The sequence below is a fragment of the Suricata suricatta genome, chromosome 4 (assembly GCF_006229205.1).
Source record: "Suricata suricatta isolate VVHF042 chromosome 4, meerkat_22Aug2017_6uvM2_HiC, whole genome shotgun sequence".
NCBI classification, from domain to species: Eukaryota; Metazoa; Chordata; class Mammalia; order Carnivora; family Herpestidae; genus Suricata; species Suricata suricatta.
This window is the reverse complement of record NC_043703.1, coordinates 61,995,404-62,015,195: the sequence shown is the minus strand read 5'-3', so window position 1 is coordinate 62,015,195 and position 19,792 is coordinate 61,995,404. Positions and strand designations below refer to the sequence as shown.

The 19,792-nt window shown below is 41.4% G+C and overlaps 1 protein-coding gene across 1 annotated transcript in view; it reads right to left on the bottom strand.

Annotated features, from left to right (window-relative positions):
* PROSER1 (proline and serine rich 1) overlaps positions 1 to 19,792 on the bottom strand; it is a 28,389-nt gene that overhangs the window by 3,476 nt on the left and 5,121 nt on the right. Inside the window, exons 3-11 of the mRNA XM_029936840.1 lie at positions 18,593 to 18,661; positions 15,666 to 15,760; positions 14,569 to 14,662; positions 12,398 to 12,508; positions 10,824 to 10,907; positions 9,473 to 9,551; positions 8,774 to 8,869; positions 4,472 to 4,516; positions 1 to 912 (exon numbers count right to left, since the gene is read on the bottom strand). The exon at positions 1 to 912 is cut by the window's left edge and continues 925 nt beyond it. Coding sequence (XP_029792700.1) covers positions 1 to 912; positions 4,472 to 4,516; positions 8,774 to 8,869; positions 9,473 to 9,551; positions 10,824 to 10,907; positions 12,398 to 12,508; positions 14,569 to 14,662; positions 15,666 to 15,760; positions 18,593 to 18,661 — 1,585 coding nt within the window. The remainder of the gene's footprint in view (positions 913 to 4,471; positions 4,517 to 8,773; positions 8,870 to 9,472; positions 9,552 to 10,823; positions 10,908 to 12,397; positions 12,509 to 14,568; positions 14,663 to 15,665; positions 15,761 to 18,592; positions 18,662 to 19,792) is intronic.

Here is a 19,792-nt window from a genome sequence, read left to right as displayed (position 1 = left end):
GCGCCGGCACCAGCGGAGAATGTGCGGGCAGTGTAGACGGAGTGGACGCCGAGCCGGCAGCGCTGGCTGGAGGGCCCGGGAACACGGCCAGCCCGGGGGCCGCAGTGCTCTGCGCAGCCGGGGGCACGTAGCACTTGCCGGGACCCGCCACGGCGGAGGAATCGGGGTTCGGGTGAGTCAGAGAAGACAGGGAGGCCAGCCCACTTGTAACAGCAGAGGACAGAGCGGACGAGTTGATTAAATTGGTGTCATTTGATGTCAGAAAGCCTTTTAAAGCAGACAGAAGGGGGCTATTTGCACCGAGGGGACAAGCCACGCTGGGGGCAGAGCCGCCGGCAAGGACAGGAGGAGTGGGTTTGGACACGCCTTGGGATGTGGGCGTCAAGGGCAAGGGGAGGCCCGCAAACACGGAGGACAGCGAGGCCGAATTCGGGTTGTTGGTGGAAGCAGCGGTAGAGGTGGCGGGGAAGGGGAGGCCGGGGAAGGGGGCTGGTGTGGAGGCAAACGCCTCACTGGAAACAGGAGTGGCCCGAGGCGCGGCTGTGGCCTGAGGGGCTGGGGCGGGAGGGGCAGGGGGGCAGGGCAGCGGAACCAGGCCCGAGAACACAGACGGCACGGGAGCCGAAGTTGTGCTGTGGACGGAGGAAACGGGCGCCGCGGGCAAGGAGGGGGTGCGGATAACTGTTGGATTTGGCGTTGCTGGCTGAGGCGTATGAACGGCCGACGACACCTGCCCCGGGAACACAGGGAGGACGGTGTTCGGCATGTTCATCCCAGAAACGGTGGCGGCTGCTGGTGCCGGTGGATGGTTTACTGCTTTGACTGGGGATGCGGTGGGGACGGGAGTGGCAGCAGGTGTAGAAGGATTGGAACCGTGAGGAGAGAAGAGCTGACTCGCTGGGGTGGGGAATGCTATGGAGGGAAAGAAAGAGACAGGAATCCGTTACCATGCTGAAATGTCAACTGTAACCCCAAAGAAACGATAAAATGTTTATAACATTTAACAAACAACAGGAAATCACTGACAGGTCTAAGAGGCTATTGCAGTGTGCAGGTCACCAGACTCTACGGCCCTGATTTTCACTGCGGAGCCTCGGTGAGAGCTAGTGATCTTCTAGACTCTGCTCAAAAGAGACCTCCAATGCACACTAAGCAAGCCCTGGGAAATGAGCAAATTTTCTTTTTGTATTTTCCCAACTTTTAAAAATTAAAAATTTATTTTGTGATTAGTGTTGATGTACTGACTTTACCTTTTATTCTTTCAAACTACTTACCTAGAGTAATAAAACAAGTCACTGCCCCTCTTAAGAGCTTTCAGGACATCTCTTTCCTTTTAGGCCTTCCAGGATTCATGCCTATTTCTCCAGTATTATGGTCACTCAGTGAGTTGAACTTGACATTCCAGTTTATAATCTATACAGCTTTTCCTCCCAAGCATTTTCTCATACTACCTCTTCTATGTGATCTCAACCTCTACTATATGCTTTGTCCTATGAGCTCCCTTAGGGGCAAAGCCATATCTAATTCACCTTTGGAGCCTAGTACCTGGCACTATGCATGGCATCTGGGTATTTAGTGTCTGCCACACTAGATCTGTTACCATTCCCTCAACTACAGTTACCAAACCCATAGGACTTACTCTCAAGAATTCTACTAAAATTTGCTATAACATTTGCATTCTGATAAACTCTACAAATAATTACTGTAAGTATTTTGGGGGATGATTTGTGCTTCCTCCCTGAATCAATTTAGTGACTGTGTTAGCCTTTGATGATTTTGTTAGTGTCAAATGAAAAGCATGATTCAGGTCACTAAAGTCATGAAAACTATCATCTGCTGCCTTACTCATAGACAGAAAATGTTCCTTTGGCAATGATAATCAACTGAAAAATATTTCCATGGGCTAAGACTTGAGTCTCTAAATTTATGCATAATAAAGAAGTTCTTGCATAAAGAAGTCCACATGGTCAGCGAAGTAATGTACTATAGTAATCATGGTAGGCAAGGGACCACAGGAAAAGAACAGAAGAAAATAAACATAATCCAGCTGTACTGAGAGACGGCCAAAAGGTGCTATATTGAGCTGAACAAATTTTATGGTAGTTTAGAAAAGAGGGGCACCTGGGTGGCTCAGTTACTTAAGTGTCCAATTCTTGATTTCAGCTCAGGTAGTGATCTCACGATTTTGTGAGTTTGAGCCTTACATGGGGTTCCATGCTGACAGCACAGGCCTACTTGGGATTCTTTCTCCCTGTCTCTCTGCCCCTCCTGTACTCAGGCTGTCTCTGTCTCTCTCAAAAATAAATAAAATAAACTTAAAAAAAAAAAAGAAAGATGGCAGAATTGACAAACACTAATATATAAATATATAAACTTCAAACTCAAAAGGCCTGAAGGCTGTACCATATCCATGTCATTACCAGCAATTTCATTTCAAGAAAAGAAAGACTAGATATTTTAAATTTAGAGATCATATGAAAAATAGGTACTTTTGTTGGCATTTGTTTTATAAGCAGAAGCCCAGGAATATGTATCTAGTTTTGTACTAAATAATGTACTAAATATTTATTTAGGTCAACTTTGCTTGGGAAATATTTGAGGATTCACTATCTTATATAACAACATGCTGAGGACCATGCAGTTAAGGACAGATCATAAGAGAAGACCAAACTGTCCTAAGGTGTTTTTTATAGCAGCCTCCAAAGGACTGGAGATCTTTTTATATAATAAAGCAAAAGCCATGCACTGTTCATCATAGTGCCTATAGTTAAAACGTGACAAAACAACAAATTGAAAAAAGTCCAAAAACATTCCATAATAAACACTCCTTTCTGTAATGTAATTTGGGTGTCAACCATAAAACATTATCCTTCATATGCTATGCTAAGAACTGTATGCCTATCATTTCACTTGTCCTCACATAACCCTCTGACACAGGTACTAACAACCCCATTTTACAGATGGGCAATCTGCAGCCTGGTGTGGTTAAAGAAATTTGGTAGAAGATCATACAGCTATTAAGTGGTTTTCAAAGGGAATAAAGGTTCAGGGCGCCTGCGTGGATCAGTGGGTTGGGAGTCCGACTCTTAATTATGGCTCAGGTTATGACCTCATGGTTCAGGAGTTCAAGTCCTGTGCTGGGCTCTGCATGATGGGATTCTCTATCCGTCTCTCTCCCCCTGCCCTGCTCACATGTGCACATGCACGCACTCTCCCTCTCAAAATAAACTTAAAAAGAAAGGGAATAAAGTTTCAGTTATGCAAGCTAATGAATAAATTCCAGAGATCTGCTATAGGACACTGTGCCTATACTTAAGAATGCTGTATTGTGTACTTAAAAATTTAAGAGGATACATCTCATTGAGATCTGACCACAGTAACAATGTAAAAAGGGCCATGCAGCTATTAAGTGATGGAACCAAAATTTGAACCCTGGCCTGACAGACTCATATCCTTAGCTGCTATACTAGTTTATCCTTTTGTTTCTTGATGTTATTCAAAAGACAGATAAAATCTTAATCATGCTAACATTCACAGTATATGAAAACAGAGTCTGCTACTCCCAATGTTGGTTCTTATGCCACTAACTTGTCACTCCCGTCAAAAATAGACTAATGACACTGAGCATAAGTTTCCTTCACCTCCTGCTCAGAGGAGTTAAGTGACATGGTAACAAAGCCAGGCAGCACCAGAGCAGGACAAGAAAATCATGTCCCGACAGCTCAGTATTCCCACATCACGCCACCTCCTTTAGAAACTACAGCTAAAAAGCACTGGTTAGGCGCCCTGCTCAGGGAACAACTCTCCCGCCGAGACTCCTAACTATGCGCAGAGTGGTTAGGTTCATGGGCCACTCCGCTACACGAGACCCGAGCCCGGGTTCTGTCTCCTATCCGAAAGCGTGCATCTCCTTCCCGAGCTCAAAGCTCCTCAGCTAGAGGCAGCACAAAATGCCGCGGCACTACTGCCACCTGCAGGCACCGTGCTGGCCACATCGCATCCTCCTTTCTCAAGTCCACGTCCCGCTTCTGTTCTACATTAAGCTATGCTACCCCCAATACTTATGAATCTAATTACTTGAATCTAAAGCTAGGATTTAAAATAGCTTTTAGGAAAAAGGACTTTTATCACATTATGTTTCCATCAAAACAAAGATGAGGCTTCTTCTATTACAATATGTAAAGTGAATGTGGAGGTAATGCCACACAGCACGCAGATTATACTGCAGGTTTTTCAGATAAGACACAAAGGCACACAGTTAATTTAAAACCCAGTCAATATCAATGTTTCATTGTGTGCATAATGTACCACTATCAAGCAACTTTTAGCAAGTACTGATGAAATCCTTTAAGTAGGAACTTTCCCCAAAGCACAGATTCCAAATACATCCAATTCAAATTGTTGTGAGTGAACAACGGAGCAGAAAACCAGGACCAACTTCAGCTGTGCCTGGAGCAAATTTGACACTTACTTTGATTCTGTGTAGGTTTTGACTGACTGGAAAGGTCTTCATTTTCTGTATGAAAACAAACAAATAAATAAATAAATAAAAAGGTTGATTTCAAGTTTTATTCAAGTTAGCCACCACCATAATAATCAGAGGTTGGCATCAAAAACAGAAAAGCTCAGGATGTGTGTGCATTCTATGTTAGGAAAAGCCAGATGCTTGCAGGAGAGAGATCAACAGAAATAATGGTAGTAACTATATGAATAACACAATGACAGCATTATGAGCAACTGATCCCTAACCTCCCTCCCCTACCACTTCTCCTAAATTACCAGGTTTTAAATAACCACTGATATTTTGCAGATATATTTGAAAACACTTTCAGGAAAGGTGGCGGCCTGAGACTGCCACCTAGGAGCAAGCAGCTGCAGGTGGAGTGCAGAGACCCACCGTTCTGGCTAAGCCAGCGGTCACTTAGACAGCAGGAAGACTCGGAAGTGGGAGACGGACACTGAGCGCAGAGTCCACGGCCATCTGAGGGACCAGTCTCACAGGCCATGTGATGATCCAAGCAAACAGAAAGAAAGGGGCCCTGGTTCCCTGTTGCACTCCCTGCTGGAAAAGGCCCTACGCTAGGAGCTGCCAGGAAGCACCCTGATGGAGGCGGACTTGAAGCCTGGGACACTGACCCAAAAGCACACTCCTCCCCACCCTGCCTGAAAAGGACCTAACTAGACCATAAGTCAACGATATAATGGGGAGGAAATTCACCTCTCATAGCCTAACAATAACTGCCCAAGAAACAAACAGTGGGGCAGAAAGAACCTGCAAACTTGATGTGGTGAGCGGAAAAAAAGATCATAGCTTATCTAAGGAACTTGGTACAAATAAACAACCAGAACATACAGTGTCTATCAATAAAGATTCCATGAAAAGGAAAAAAAAAACTTCAAAAACTTGTCATGCAAATTAAGAACCCATACATACACACATAATATGCAAGAAAATATAAGCAGAGAAGGTGAAGGTTTAGATATAAAAATATGATTCCAAATCAATAAATGTAAAGAATGATGCTGATTAGAAATAACATTATAAAAGCTAAATTACTTCACTGGAAATAAGAAATAACAACAACAACAAAATCACATTTAAAATGGCAAAAAAAGAAGATATACAAAAAAGGTTTTTTATACTTAATTTTCAGAGAGAGAGATAGACAGAGAGCAAGTGGGGGAAGGGCAGAGAGAGGGAGACAGAGGATCTGAAACAGACTCCAGGCTCTGAGCTGTCAGACAGAGCCAGACGCAGGGCTCAAACTCACAAACCATGAGATCATGACCTGAGCTGAAGTCAGAAGCTTAACCAACTGAGCCACCCAGATGTCCTATATAAATATACATATTTATATAAATAAATAGGTAAGAGACTTAGAAGAAAGACAAATAGAGTGCAAAATAAAAGTACCAGAAGAAGAAAAATAAACACAGATGAAAAAGCAATAACTAACATAATAATGAAAACAAAATTTTCACAAGCTTTAAAGACTTGAATTTTCGTATCTAAAGAGCTTAGACTTCTGTGAAAGATTAATGCTAAGATCCACACCTAGACATCCTGATGAAACAGCTGAACTCCATGATCAAAGGCACTTCTGAATTCTAAAGATAAGAAATATTTTCTTCATAAGCTTACAGAAGACTAAGGTTCTAATAAAGAAAAGAAAATTAATTGGAACTGGGTTTTTCATGTACAACTCTGTATATGTGCCCTTTTAAAAAACTACTTAGAGAAGCTTTCTACTAAAAGAAAAGCACAATGAGCACATCAGGACCAAATATCAAAGAAGAGAGGAAGTAGTAAGAAGTCATTAGGTTCAGAGGCACAGAAGGAAACATGCATGGTATTTCCAGCAAAACACACAAATTGATGAAAAAGAAGAGAGTGAAGTCAGTGGAGTAGAGAGCAGCTCTTTTTAACTTTCTGTATACTGATAAACCATTAAGAATATGACAATAATCACTAGCGATATTAAAGATAAAAGTTCTGAGTTTGGGTGGGGCAAGGGGAGAGGAGTTGTTGAAAATAAAACAGTAGGGGTGCCCGGGTGGCGCAGTCGGTTAGACTTCGACTCAGGTCATGATCTCACGGTCGTGGGAAGGCTCAGCTCAGAGCCTGGAGCCTGTCTTGGGATTCTTTATCTCCCTCTTTCTGACCCTCCCCTGCTCATTCTGTCTGTCTCTCTCTCAAAAGTAAAAATAAAGCTCTAAAAAAAAACAAGAAAAAGAAAAGAAAACCAGTTTGACTAATACAAGTAAAAAAAAGTAAAGAATGAAAAACTGGGACAAAAGAGTAATAATGAATACAAAAATAAAAAGGAAGGGCTATGAACAAATATGCAATTTTTATGATTACTAAAAATGCCTATTAAATCTCATTCTCAGTGGTTTAAAAATCAGAATCTAGTTATATGTAATCTATAAACCAACTAGCTTAACAAATAAGTAAAACCCTAAAATAAAAATCAAAAGTAAAGATAAAGGTAAAAACAAATATTATCATTTCTATTATGTAAACAAAAAGGTTAATATTAATACCCAATAAGACTAGGCAAGAAAGAAGTATCTTATAGTAAAGTATAACTCAGCTGACCTTTTTTATACCTAGAAAACTCAAGAGACTTTCAAGAAAAAAAAGTAGAATAAGTAATTAGTAATAAGCACCTAGAAATGAAATATTTCATTTATAACTTTAACAAAAAATATCTTTAAAATTCCTAGAGACAAACCTAAGGCAAAGAACCTATAGAAGAAAACTATAGTCTCCTTGAAAGAGAGACAATAAGCCCTGGGAGAAAAACACTACCAACTGACACAATATAAAGACATAAAATTCAGTATGATTGAACAGTAAGACTTAATATCATAAAAATGTCAGATCTCTCTAAATTTATACAAATGTATATATTATGTACTTACATACTGTATATAATTAATACAAAATTATATAACATATTAATATCTATAACTATACATATACATATACATGTACACATATATAACTGTTTTTAACTGCATAAAATGGTCTTAAAGTTCAGATGGAAAAAAAAATTTCCAAACATATAAGAGAAATAGAAAATATAGTAAGAGAAAGCTAGCCTTACCAGATATCAGAACACACTATACATCTCCTAGTCAAATCAACATATCATCATAACATAAAGTAACTAGACTGGAACAGAATAAAGAATCCAGAATTAGAACCACATTGTATATGAAAACTCAAGACAACTGTGGTCTCTCACACCAGAGGGGAACACAGACGAGTTAATTAATGGTGCCGGCATGACGGGCTACTCTCTAGACAGAAACTAAGAAGAACCAGACGCAGTGAGAGTCTTACAAGACCCGGATCACCTCGACTCCCTAGGGTGGGTCTGAAACAAGATGAAACAGTCCCAGCTTTTCTTTCATAGCCTCTCCTTTCTAAGCAAAAATAGAAAACTCTCAAGGCTAAAGGTATCATAAGTAAGGGTAAGGAATAAAATGATGATCTTGCAGAAAACTGTTTAGCAGTTCTTATCAGAGTACCTGGCTGCAAGCAACAGAACCACTCTAGCGAGTCAAGGAGAATTTGTTAACAGATGGTATTAGGTAACTCTGGGTCTCTGAGAATGATAGGAAAAAAAAATTAAGTTCTACCCTACCCTACACATATCTAGAAATAAATCGTGAATAGATTAAAAGCTGAATGTTAAGAAAGAATCCCTATAAAAGTAATTAGCAAATACAGATGACATTTTCATACTGCTGGGATGGGGAAGGCTTTCCTAAGCAAGACATAAAACTAAGAGGAGTCAAATAAACAATGCCTAATTGAAATAAATACTAAGTTTTTGTAAAAGAACACAAATGAAAATGTAGGCTGAATCCCACCGTCCCCAGAGACTCAGGGGAAAGTGCTGAACTGGAAAGTGCCAGGGAAGTTGAAGCCCCCGGGAGCACCTTCTCACAAGCTGTTCCTCCCCACACAGGCATAATGTGCCCCGACGGTAACGCTCATTACGTCAGCGGTACTTTCCACAGCCTCCCAAAGTTTCCTGCTCGTGAGCAACCTTTCCTCGTTCCTCTGTCCACAACCTGCTCCTGTTCGCACAGGTGGGCCAAGGCCAGTCTGGTGGCACCTGGGCACCACACTCAGATCCATCATCAGGCTGAGCCCGTTCTCCTGTTAGGACACACCACGTCATACAACTGTTCCCTCCAAGTGTCATTTGTGTACGAGTTAAGTTTTTACTTTTAACATCCCGTAACAACACGATTTTACCTGTTCCTACTGGGTTAGGAGTATATGGAGGTGGAGGGGGTACACCGGGAGCTATGACGTTGGCTAACGGGACCAGCCCTGCATTGTTATAAGCACCTAAAATAAAATTATAGGAAAAAGAATATAATTTAGTATCATTCTGTGGCCAGGAGTTCAAACCATATTTTAACACACAGCTACCTGATCTTTAAAACTGTTCCATAACAGAGTTGTGTTTTACATGGAAGTTTGGCTCTAGTATCAGGAGAAAGCTGGGGTCAAATGAGACAACCGGAGAGCGTGAGTGCCCGTTGCGCGCTCCTTCCGGACAGAAGCTCACTGAATGGCAGGGTGGGTAGATCCCGCCAGACCTACATTATCTGCCTTTTCTGTCAAGCACACACAGTAGACCTCTGCAAGTCAGAAGTTCTGAGGATACCTTTGAGAACCAATTAGTAAAATGCGATTCGAGATGCTTTACCAAAGCAAAAACCCATAATAATGATTAAAAAAGAATCTATAATTAATTTATCCCAAGGTAAATACCCTAAACTGTCTGCTGCACAGCTGTAGACCAAGACACTGTGGACAGAATGAGACTCATCAGAGCACAGTTTAGAAGGGCTCCAATTTCCCCAAGTATATAGACCAACATTTGCTTTCAGCTTAAGAAATAAAGGGCAGGAAGAAATCAAAGTAAAAACCATGTAAGCTGCTTACTTGGGGCGATAGTTGCGTGTGGCCGGCATGGAGGTATCGGGTAGGGAACTGGCTTATGCGGGTTGTACGTTGGAGGCGGCTGGATGAGGAGGACGGCAGTCAGAAGATAACCAAGTCACTAGTCTCCCGCGGAACATAATACAGCTCGTCTCTTGAAATACTTAGTACTAAGAGGCTAAAAATGCTCCAACATATCCAATGCTACTGGACCAACTACGTGGCACAAATCAGGGAAATGTCTTTGCTTTAATAAATGTGGTTCCTATAAATTCCAAAGGTAGATCCTGCGAAAGACTGCTGCCGAACTGTTTTTATGTCAGTGTTAAATCCTCTCTCAGGAAGGGTCAGCTCTTAACCAAAAGAGCAAACATCTCTCTGACCCAATAGAGGTAAGGATTCCACCTCCTCTTCTAGAACACAAGAATTCCACTAGGTTTCGGAACCTTGGCTACCCAAGAACTTCCAATCTCCTCCTCAACTCATCAGAGACTCATCTTATCATTCTTACTCTCTTTTCACCTTGGAAGAAAAAAGCACTATGTCTGTTAGCATTCAGCACTCTGACAACTCCAGTAGAAAGTGGATTACAAATTATGAATCCAGTGTTTTGGTCTTCTTGCCTTCTGAAACCCACAAATCTTTTATTTTACAGTTCAGTTGGTCTCTAGAAAACCAGAGGCATCCGAAGCTACGCCAAACGCTGTGCTTTTTAACTACCGTGAGCAAGGGAGAGACCCTGCTTCAGGGGATCTCGCCTTCATGCTCTTGAGGCAGACGGGTTCCACTGGTAGTAAAAGACCTAGATTCCTCCTGGCTCTCATACCTGCAACCCTCTAAGATGCACTAGTCTTGTGCAGGGACTGTCACCTGTGACTGTTGTGCTACAGACAACAGCCGCTGGAATTCCTGTCAGGCAAACAAGCAGGGACTGTAAGACAGCCGTGGTAAAGACCTTGACCACTTCAACTCGAGCAATCCTGCAACCTTCAGGGTCATCTTTGGGTTTAGTTTATATCCTAATGAATCATTGTAACCACTCCATTAAAAATACCCTAACCTCCTGGTGCCACTCTTGCTTCACCAGGAATATTCACTTGGCCACAACCTTAAAGTGCACTCTCCATACCTGACACTCCTCCAAGGGGAACAGCTGAACGGGGACGGAGAAACAAAACAAAACAAAACAATCTGACTGGTCTTGCTTTGAAATAAAACATGCAACCTCAGGATGGCTTTTAACACTGTTAACTAATTAGTTCACCTTCCTGGGGTTTCTGGTACACCCTGAACTCTACAACACAAAAACTGAATTCATGCTATCTGCTGTGAACAGACAGAAAACTACACGTACCGGTTTGGATGGTCCAAGAATCCGTGCAGCTATTCCTTTGCCTTCATTAGTACATTCTTCACCGTCTTTTTTCAAGGGGGTTCCCTATTTAAATAAATAAACACACAAATAAATAAAAACTACTGAGGAAAAAAAATCACCCCCAAACAAACCCCTCACACTGAAGAACAGGACTGAACATGGTAGGAGTTTAAGGACCCGGAGTCCAGATTCAATCCTGACTTGGCTATTTAAGACCCTGTTAAGGTCCTCATGCCTTCCTCTGCCATAGAACCCTCCTGACATGTACAGGGACCCAGAGACACACGATACACATGGGGATGACAGCAGGGGAGGATAAAGTAGGTCTTAATTTTCCCCTGTACAACTGGAGCAACCGGAAACAGACGTCCATGCTATGGTACGTATAACGGTCAAAGAATCAAAAAGAAAATAGAGTATTTATATTACAGTCAAAAACAAAGGACAAAAAATGATGTTCTCTATAAACAGTAAGTGTGACAGTTTATATTACACAAGAAGAGATGAGACCTCATTCAAGACCGCTATTATGAACTGATCAGAGTAAGTTTACACACTATTATGATGCATCCTCCTAAGGGTGCGTCCCTAAATGGTACCTACTAGCCATGGAAGCCAACTTCCAAGATGGCCCCCAGAGGTCCACATGTCCTGTACACCCTTGTAAAGCTCCCTTCCAGAAAGAACGGAGCTGACTTGTGTAACAAATAGGGTATTCCGGAAACGATGGGAATCTGACTTCCCACACTACATCCTAAGAGATGACGCAGCATCCGCTTGCCGTCTCCCGGGCTGCGTGCTCGGGTGGAAGTCAGCTCCCCAGTCACGAGGCGTTCAAGCAGCACTACGGAAAGTCCTTATGGTGAGGAACAAAGACATCCGCCAACGACCACCACTAACTTGCCAGGCATGTACAGGAACTCCCTTGGGACCACAGTTTCAAGTTCTAATGGAGCCTTCATACGACTGCAGACTCATGAGAAACTCTGAACCAATCTAAGCCACTCCCAGATCTGATTCACAGAAACTGTATAATAAATTTTATTGTTCTAATCCACTGAGTTTTAGGGTTATTTGTTTTATCACAATAAAAAATATACCATTCTTTGAAAAGATTATAAAGACATTTGAGGAACACCAGATGGTATAAAAACAAGTTTCTCTCTACAGGACTTCTCAAGGCCTTTAACATGTAGTGTGACTCTCCAGGAAGAAAACATTGCACGGTTTCCCAAACACACTTATTATGAAACCGTCTGAGGAACACTGAGAATATGGGAAATGGTTCTTTATGAAGTGTAAATAAGCGCTTCAAACAAAACAAACGCATCCTCTTTTCCATTTGGCTTGTTCGTCTATACATTTTACACACGTACTTTAACATGGTTTGAACTTTCAATCAGTAATGAATCCATGAATTAAGCTGCTGACATAATAAAATTCCTTTCCTTGGTAGAAACATCATCAACTGGCATTTTCTTTAAATATCTTAACTGTGCTAAATTTCATACTCAGCCACAAGAAGTTTCTCAGAGTCACAAATGTACGCTTACTGGGAAAATTCCATTTATGCGACTAGGTTTTCCTTTGGGATATGGATTTCCTGGGATTGTCCCACAAGAAGATATCATAGCATGAGGAGCTTTGCAGCCCCCCTTGAAAGCCTGTAACATATAAAAAAAAAATCAAATTCATAGGTTAAGTATTTTGGATATTAGGAAGACCTGTTAAAAAAACATGAATTAAGGAACAATCACATTAATCTGTTCGTACGTTCATCAGCACTTACAGTAGTAAGCATGACCCAAATTCTTTAGTAAAATCACTCTATTTAAATGGAATTACTGAAGTGGTAACATGTTTTTAATTAGTTTTTCATTAGTCACAACTAACAGCCTCCTACACAAAGCCATCTCCATAGGAGATTTTGCAAATTGTCTGCAAAAAGGTTCATTTACTATTTAACATGTCGTATTTCTCCAATGACCAAGAAATAATATCGTCCAGGTCTACAAACACCAAGCTTATGTTACAGGAAGGCAAAGAGAGCAGCAGATGACAGACGTGGGGTCCGCTCTGAAGACACTTGTGACTTAGTGGAGAAAACCCAGGCAGACGCCCTGGGAGGGACACTGGGTATCCAGAGCTGTGCTGCTGGAAAGTGAAGACATCTGGGTAGAATGCGTCCATCACAGTGACACGTACCGAGGAGACACGCTGAGGGGTGTCTCGGCCTGCTTCCCACTGCGTTCTCGGCCTCTACAACGGCACACTAACCAATCTTGAATTCACACTCAATAAACAGTAAATGAATGAAATACACTACGTTAGGGACATACAGCTCAACAGATCCATATTATGTTACAGGGATATGAAATTATATATATGGCTATATTTCACAACTGCATACAATGTCACATATTCTGTTGTAGAAATATATTGGTTTTATAAATTCACTCACAACACATATAATTAGCTTTATAATCCAACCCTAAAAATTATCTCAATTTTTCTTTATTATAAGTAGTACCACGGTAAACACCCTTATATACAAATTGGTATATACTTATTTCCTTAGAATAAATTTCTAGTAATAGGATTTTGGGGTCAAAAGGCATGAACGCTTTAAGACTCTACAAGTTTACCTTCCAGGAAAGCTGTATTAAGTTACACTGACTAGAAAGCCTATTCCTCAGAATACTCAGGCCCACATTATTTCTGAGAAGGAAAAGTGACCTGATCAGAATGCTTTATACGGGAGAAAACAGCAGGAAATGCAAGGTACCTTAAAGAGTTTCATCAAGAAAACCAATGAAGAAGTTATTAACATTAGAAACGTGGGCTCAGATCTTGCTTGTGCTCCAGTAACTTACGAGTAAGGCCAAGTTCTCTGCCAGCCCTGACTTAGTAGACACACAAGGACTACACGTGCTCTGGCAGCCGGGCCCTAGGAGAGCAGCCCGCCTCTCCCTCAAGCAGGGTTTCAATCATGACTGTTTCAGTTTCCAGCCATCAAGATCTTAAGAAATAAATACCTTAAGTGAGAAATCAGGTAGGTTTGGGTAAGTACTACCTCTTCCATTCTTAGAGATTTTAAAGCAGTAAACTGGAATTTTGCTTTGTCATCCATTTCACAGATCTGATTAACCTAACACTGATGAAAAGGCAGGGTGCCTGGGCAGCTCAGCCGGTCAAGCTTCTGACATCATCAGCTCAGGCCAACCTCTCGTGGTTTGTGGGTTCAAGCCCCTTGTTGGACTCTGTGCTGACAGCTCATGCCCTGGAGCCTGCTTCAGATTCTGTGTGTGTGTCTCTCTGCCCCTCGAGGCCCAACTCGTGCGGGCTCTCTCTCTCGAAAAGAAACATATTTTTTTAAAGCAAAGTTAAAAAAAAAAAAAAGACTGACGACAACACAAATTTAAAACATCACCTTCCTAAATACCAAAGATTAAAGGCAAGAGCTCAGAGGACCGAGAATCAACACCCACTGAGGCTCACGCTGAGGAGCCGACTGGGCCGCTCTCAAGCCATCCCCTCATCTGCCGGCACCCCCCTCGTCCAGCTCTCTTCCTCCGTGGGCTGCAGGGAGGTCATTCTTGACCCGCCGCACAAGAGCAGTCAGGTTATTTGTCACAGTTAACACAGGAATATGACCGGCACTTTTCTCTTCATCGACATCCAGAAAAACCCAACGTTCTATTTGTAGAGCAATAAAGAAAATTACCTGTTCAAGTACTCTCTTGCACCGTTTCTTCTCAGACATATTTATCCTGAATAAATCTTCAATGGGACGAGAATTCTGTGCATCAACAATGTTTCTACCAAGGAAATGCAATTCAGCGTTTAAGAACCTGGGCATATAAGACAAAGGCCACAACCTCTGCCACACACTCTACCTGAGTCAGCTTTCCCCCAGGGACGCAGGCAGAAATGTGATTCAGTATTTAGTTTTAGTGGGTGAATATAAACAGCATGCTTACGTAAAATTGATAAATATAATAACTGAGCTGAGGCTCATCTGGTTACCTAAAAGTAACAAAGTAATTCAATAAATAAAAAGCACTATTCTGAGATTCTTGAAAATACACCCTTGCAACGAGTGGTAGGAGATCTATGGAAATAGGGAAAAAAACCTCATGTGGCCAAATGCCTAAGAGTCATGGTTGATCTAAAGCTAAAGCTTCCCTTGTGCTTTATTTTAATTTTGTATTTTTGTGCACATGTACGAAACGCTCGTATAAGTCCTGTATGTCATGTAAGTCCCGTACAGGACTTCAGAAAGCCTGTGCTCTAAGGAAGCCTTCTCCAGCCTGCAGAAGAGCAGGCTCTTCTTCTCCTTGAGCTGACATTCATTACAGTCCTTTATTCCGGGCTGGGTTGAGTGCTTTCACGTATCTCACAGTATTGAAAGTTCACACTTCCTGAGCAGGAGGTGAGACCCTTTACAACAGAAGAGAATAAGGTCCAGAAAGAATAAGTACATATTAAGCCAAAAAAAAGAAACGTTGATCAGAATGTAGCAGAACCTAACTATAAAACCTGTGGCTTTCTCAGGGAGCCTTTCAAACTACTTGGAGCAGGGAGGCAACGGAAGTCACTGAGATTAGAAAGACTATCAGTACGGCCTGTTATTCTCTAAGTTATAACCACGTGTAATAAGTACACTAGATATTTAGATATACAAATTTAGTCTACACTTTCACAGATTTTATTAGAGTTTCACTTACTAATAAAATTCTGACACACATTAATGAGTTAAAACACACTTAAAAAGTTTTCCAAATTATCTCCAGTAAAGTGAAAAGAATGTGAAATACTCACGAAGCTAACAGCTCAAGAGCAACAAGCTTGTCTTTGCTGAAGGTGAAACAATTGAGTATATTGACCACTTCTGCTGGGTGGACAGCCACCATTTTCTGTTAATATAGAAAACAGTTTTGTTTTCAGCAGGAGAAATTTTCATGCCAGAGATTGCCTCTTTTAGGGAAACACAGTTAAATGTTCTAAATGTAAATATTTGAGGTAAAATTGCTTACTCAAAAGTAAGCCTTGACAACCATGTAAACTCAGGCTTTTTCAACAGAACTATTTCAGTTGAAAACCTTTCCCCATGTGCTCTTTTTTTATCGTTTCTCAATGTATTCATTTACAGAAGAAACGACTTACATATACTGCTTTTTACAGAAAGGTTATAAAGGGGGTATGTATAAATATGGGAGATAGTTTGCTTGAGAAGTTAGAAATAAATTACATTCCTCAGAGCACTAAGTATTTTATAACCAGGGTGCACTAAAGTGAGGTCCATGTGCTGAATTTAGGGGGACGGTAGAGTTACCTCAGGTAGGGAAAAGACAGGTTAAACAGTATGAGTATGAGCGTGCACATGCGTGAGCAGGGGAGGGGCAGAGAGAGAGGGAGACAGAGACCCCCAGGCAGGCACTGTCAGCGCAGAGCCCCACTCAGGGCTCGACCCCATGAACTGTGACATCATGATCTGAGCCTAAATCAAGAGTCGGACACTCAACCAACCGAGCCACCCAGGTGTCCCTAAACAGGACTCGTTTCCGTAGAACTTTCTTAAGAGTCTTCTCTTACCATGCACTGTGATGGCCCAGGATCGCGTGCAATGTTACATAAAGTGACTAGGGTACTTTTCTTTTCGAAAAGATTCAGCCAATTTACAGATTTATGTTAACAGTGGAGGAAATTCAAAAGTAAAGTCAAGGCCAGAAGATCATTTAGAATCATTGCCCAACAGATCTCTAGAATTTAGGGCAGTGGTTTTCAGACAATCTTATTCAGATTAGCACCAAGAGACCTGGCTTAACTATATACCCTTTTGCAAGTTTTTAAATTGACATCTAAAAACTATGCCACAAGTTTAAATACTTAAAACAATTGATTAAATTTTTAATCTTCAGTTCATTATATATTTGTAAAAACTTTGGAACTACTGATTTAGTTCACTTCATTTATAAAAATGTCTATTGTATAACCTAACTGTCAAGGGTAGTCTTCAGTGTGAAAACCACCAAATCAGACTTACTTGGTCAGAAAAGTCTGAACTTGTAAGTTGCGCCTGTGCTTAGGCTTTCACCTCTAAAAAATTCTAAGGTAGATCCAAGCAAGCAGGCCTCAGAGCTTTGTCATGAGTTTGTTGTCTTAATAAAATAACGTGAGGTCCCCATCAGTATTTCTTACAGAAGCTCTCTGCTTTGCTTTCTTAGGAAATGACATTGTCTCTTTGGTACTTGGGCAAAGATTTTCATCCTGGTGTGATGGGTGGATGGGTGAGATAAACTTTATTTTTATAAAGTTAAAAAAAAATTGTTAAAGAGGAGAAGCACTAACAGATCCAGACACTTTCTTCACCAAATTACTTTAGGAAGTTCAGGATTTGTAGATTTCCTTAAAGCTATCCATGCCTGATACTCCAAGGAGGATCTTCCTACATAGCCAGACACTGTTTTGACCTAAAAGTCTCCTTAAATTTAGGCTCTAGTGCTGTGCTGGCCATACGGTAGCCACTAGGCACATGTGCCTGTTTAAATTAAAATGAAATAAGTAATACAGTTCCACAGGCAGACTAGACACATTAAGTGCTCAAAAGCCACACGGAGCTAGTGGTTACCATATTGGCCAGCAGAGATATAAAACACTGCCATCACTGCTGAAAGTTCCATTTGGACAGTGTTGGTCTAAAGAATGTAAATATAATCCCATCTGACTACCGTTCTAAGACTAAATACAAGAGGATCAAGATATCAAAAATTTGAAAGAAGTACACAAAAACACTTATGAATTCAAATTCTAGGGGTACCTGGGGGCTCAGCTGGTTAAGTAGCCAACTTTAGCTGAAGTCATGATTTTGTGGTTCACAAGTTCGAGCCCCGCATCAGGCTCTGTGATGACAGCTCAGAGCCTGGAGCCAGCTTCAGATTCTGTGTCTTTCCCTCCCTCTCTGCCCCTCTCCCGCTCACATTCTGTCTCTCTCTCAAAAAAATAAAAATTGCAAAATTAAAAAAAAAATAATCCAATTCGGGGGGAGGGGGCACGGGCACCTGGGTGGCTCAGCAGGTTATGAGTCCAACTCTTATTTTGGCTCAGGTCATGATCTCATGGTTCATTGAGCTCAAGCCCTGCACTGGGTTCCAAACTGATAGCGTGGGGCCTGCTCAAGATTCTCTTTCTCCCCCTTTTTTTTCCTGCCCCTTCCCTGCTTGCACTCTCTCAAAGCAAAAAAGCTTAAAAAAAAAAATTTCAGGGGCGCCTGGGTGGCTCAAAGTTGCTTACGCATGCAACTTTGGCTCAGGTCATCATTTCCCAGTTTGTGGTTTCGAACCCCACGTCAGGCTCTATGCTGTCAGCTCAGTGCCTGGATCCTACTTCAGGTTCTGTGTTTCCCTCTCTCTCTGCCCCTCCCTCATTTGTGCTCTGTCTCTATCTCAAAAATAATTAAAACATTTTAAAATATTCAAATTCTATGTTTTGTTTGCCTATAAATATTTTCTCTTCTAATCTGCCAATTAGGATCCTATGGTATACATGTTAATAGTATAGGACATGCAATTTAAATTCACAGTTTGGGAAGCCTTAATTTCTTTAACAATTATTTGATTAATAAAAGTATAAAATTTAGGATTCGTTCTTCAATGCAAACAAATTACAGCCTGAGCTCAATTACAGAAAACAAGGGGAGAATTCAAGACACTTAAATTCTGCATTCTAAAGAAAAAGAAATTACTCACATGTTGTAATGCTTTCATCGCCTTTAACTGAGGCTCAGCCCAGGAGAAATATCTCAGTAAGTCAACCACCTGAAAGAGCAAGACCTCCGTTAGCTCTGGTGATAATGTACTGGCAAACATTTCTACAGGATCTGTTTCAGCGCACTGAATTACTCTTCGGTGCCTCACTGGCACAAACCGCAGTTGAAGTGCTCAATGGCTATCTGAGGTAGGTACTCAGCACAATGAATAGTGCAAAAAGAGAACGATTCACAGAACCCGGGGCAGCGATGGCATAGAGATAAACAAAAAGTATAACACGTAGGAAAAACAAAGTACCTAAAGAAAAGGAAGACTGAAAAAGTACAAGATGGAGATAAAATGTCACTTTAGAAATATAAGGCTGCATTACAAATGGAAAACTTTAAAAACTTAGTGGAGAGCAACAGTTTGACTCCACCACAGAAGGGTGTTTCGGTGGTGTGGTTTAGAGCAGCTCCACCATCTCCTGCTCTTTTCCCTGAATCTGAAGGGCACAGATCTCATATTTACACCACAGCTCTTTTCCCTATAAATGTAAGAATCACCACGAGTTACTCCAGCAACTTCTCAATGGTAGGTCATTTTGAGGACACAGTTAGCCACTACTACTACTAACACCACTACTGACTGCCACCAGCGACCCTCAAATGAACGAGGGAGATCCTATGAGATCGATTCTAAGATGAGGAGGCATTAAGGTCACAACACCACATAGTCACCACCTCGGTTCACTGCCTCCAAGTGAACGCCAAAGGGGGTGGGGTGGGGGAGACTCAAAGAGACAGTAAAAAAAATCTGGGTTAGTGAATTAATGTGTTAAGGTTTCAATTATTCTACAAAGCAAAACTAATGCCAGAGACTGGAGTGGTATATGAAGAACAGAAGATACTTTTACTCCTTATGAAGAGGTGTGTATTTGCAAATGAGTGTTATGCACACGTTCTTTACAGTCATGGGAATAACGGGTTCACTGTACATACATAGCAAACGGTACCTGTCACTTTACCGACCACAAATACGTCACCATGATGCCTGAGATAGGAAGAAAAATCTTCAACACAGTAAGGAGGCTTAGAAGGTCAAACTTAAAAAACAGCGTTGGTGTTTTAAAGTTTTTGATGACTTTGGCAAAGTGGAATAACCACCAAGGGCAGTTTTCTACAAAATTTCTCACACACA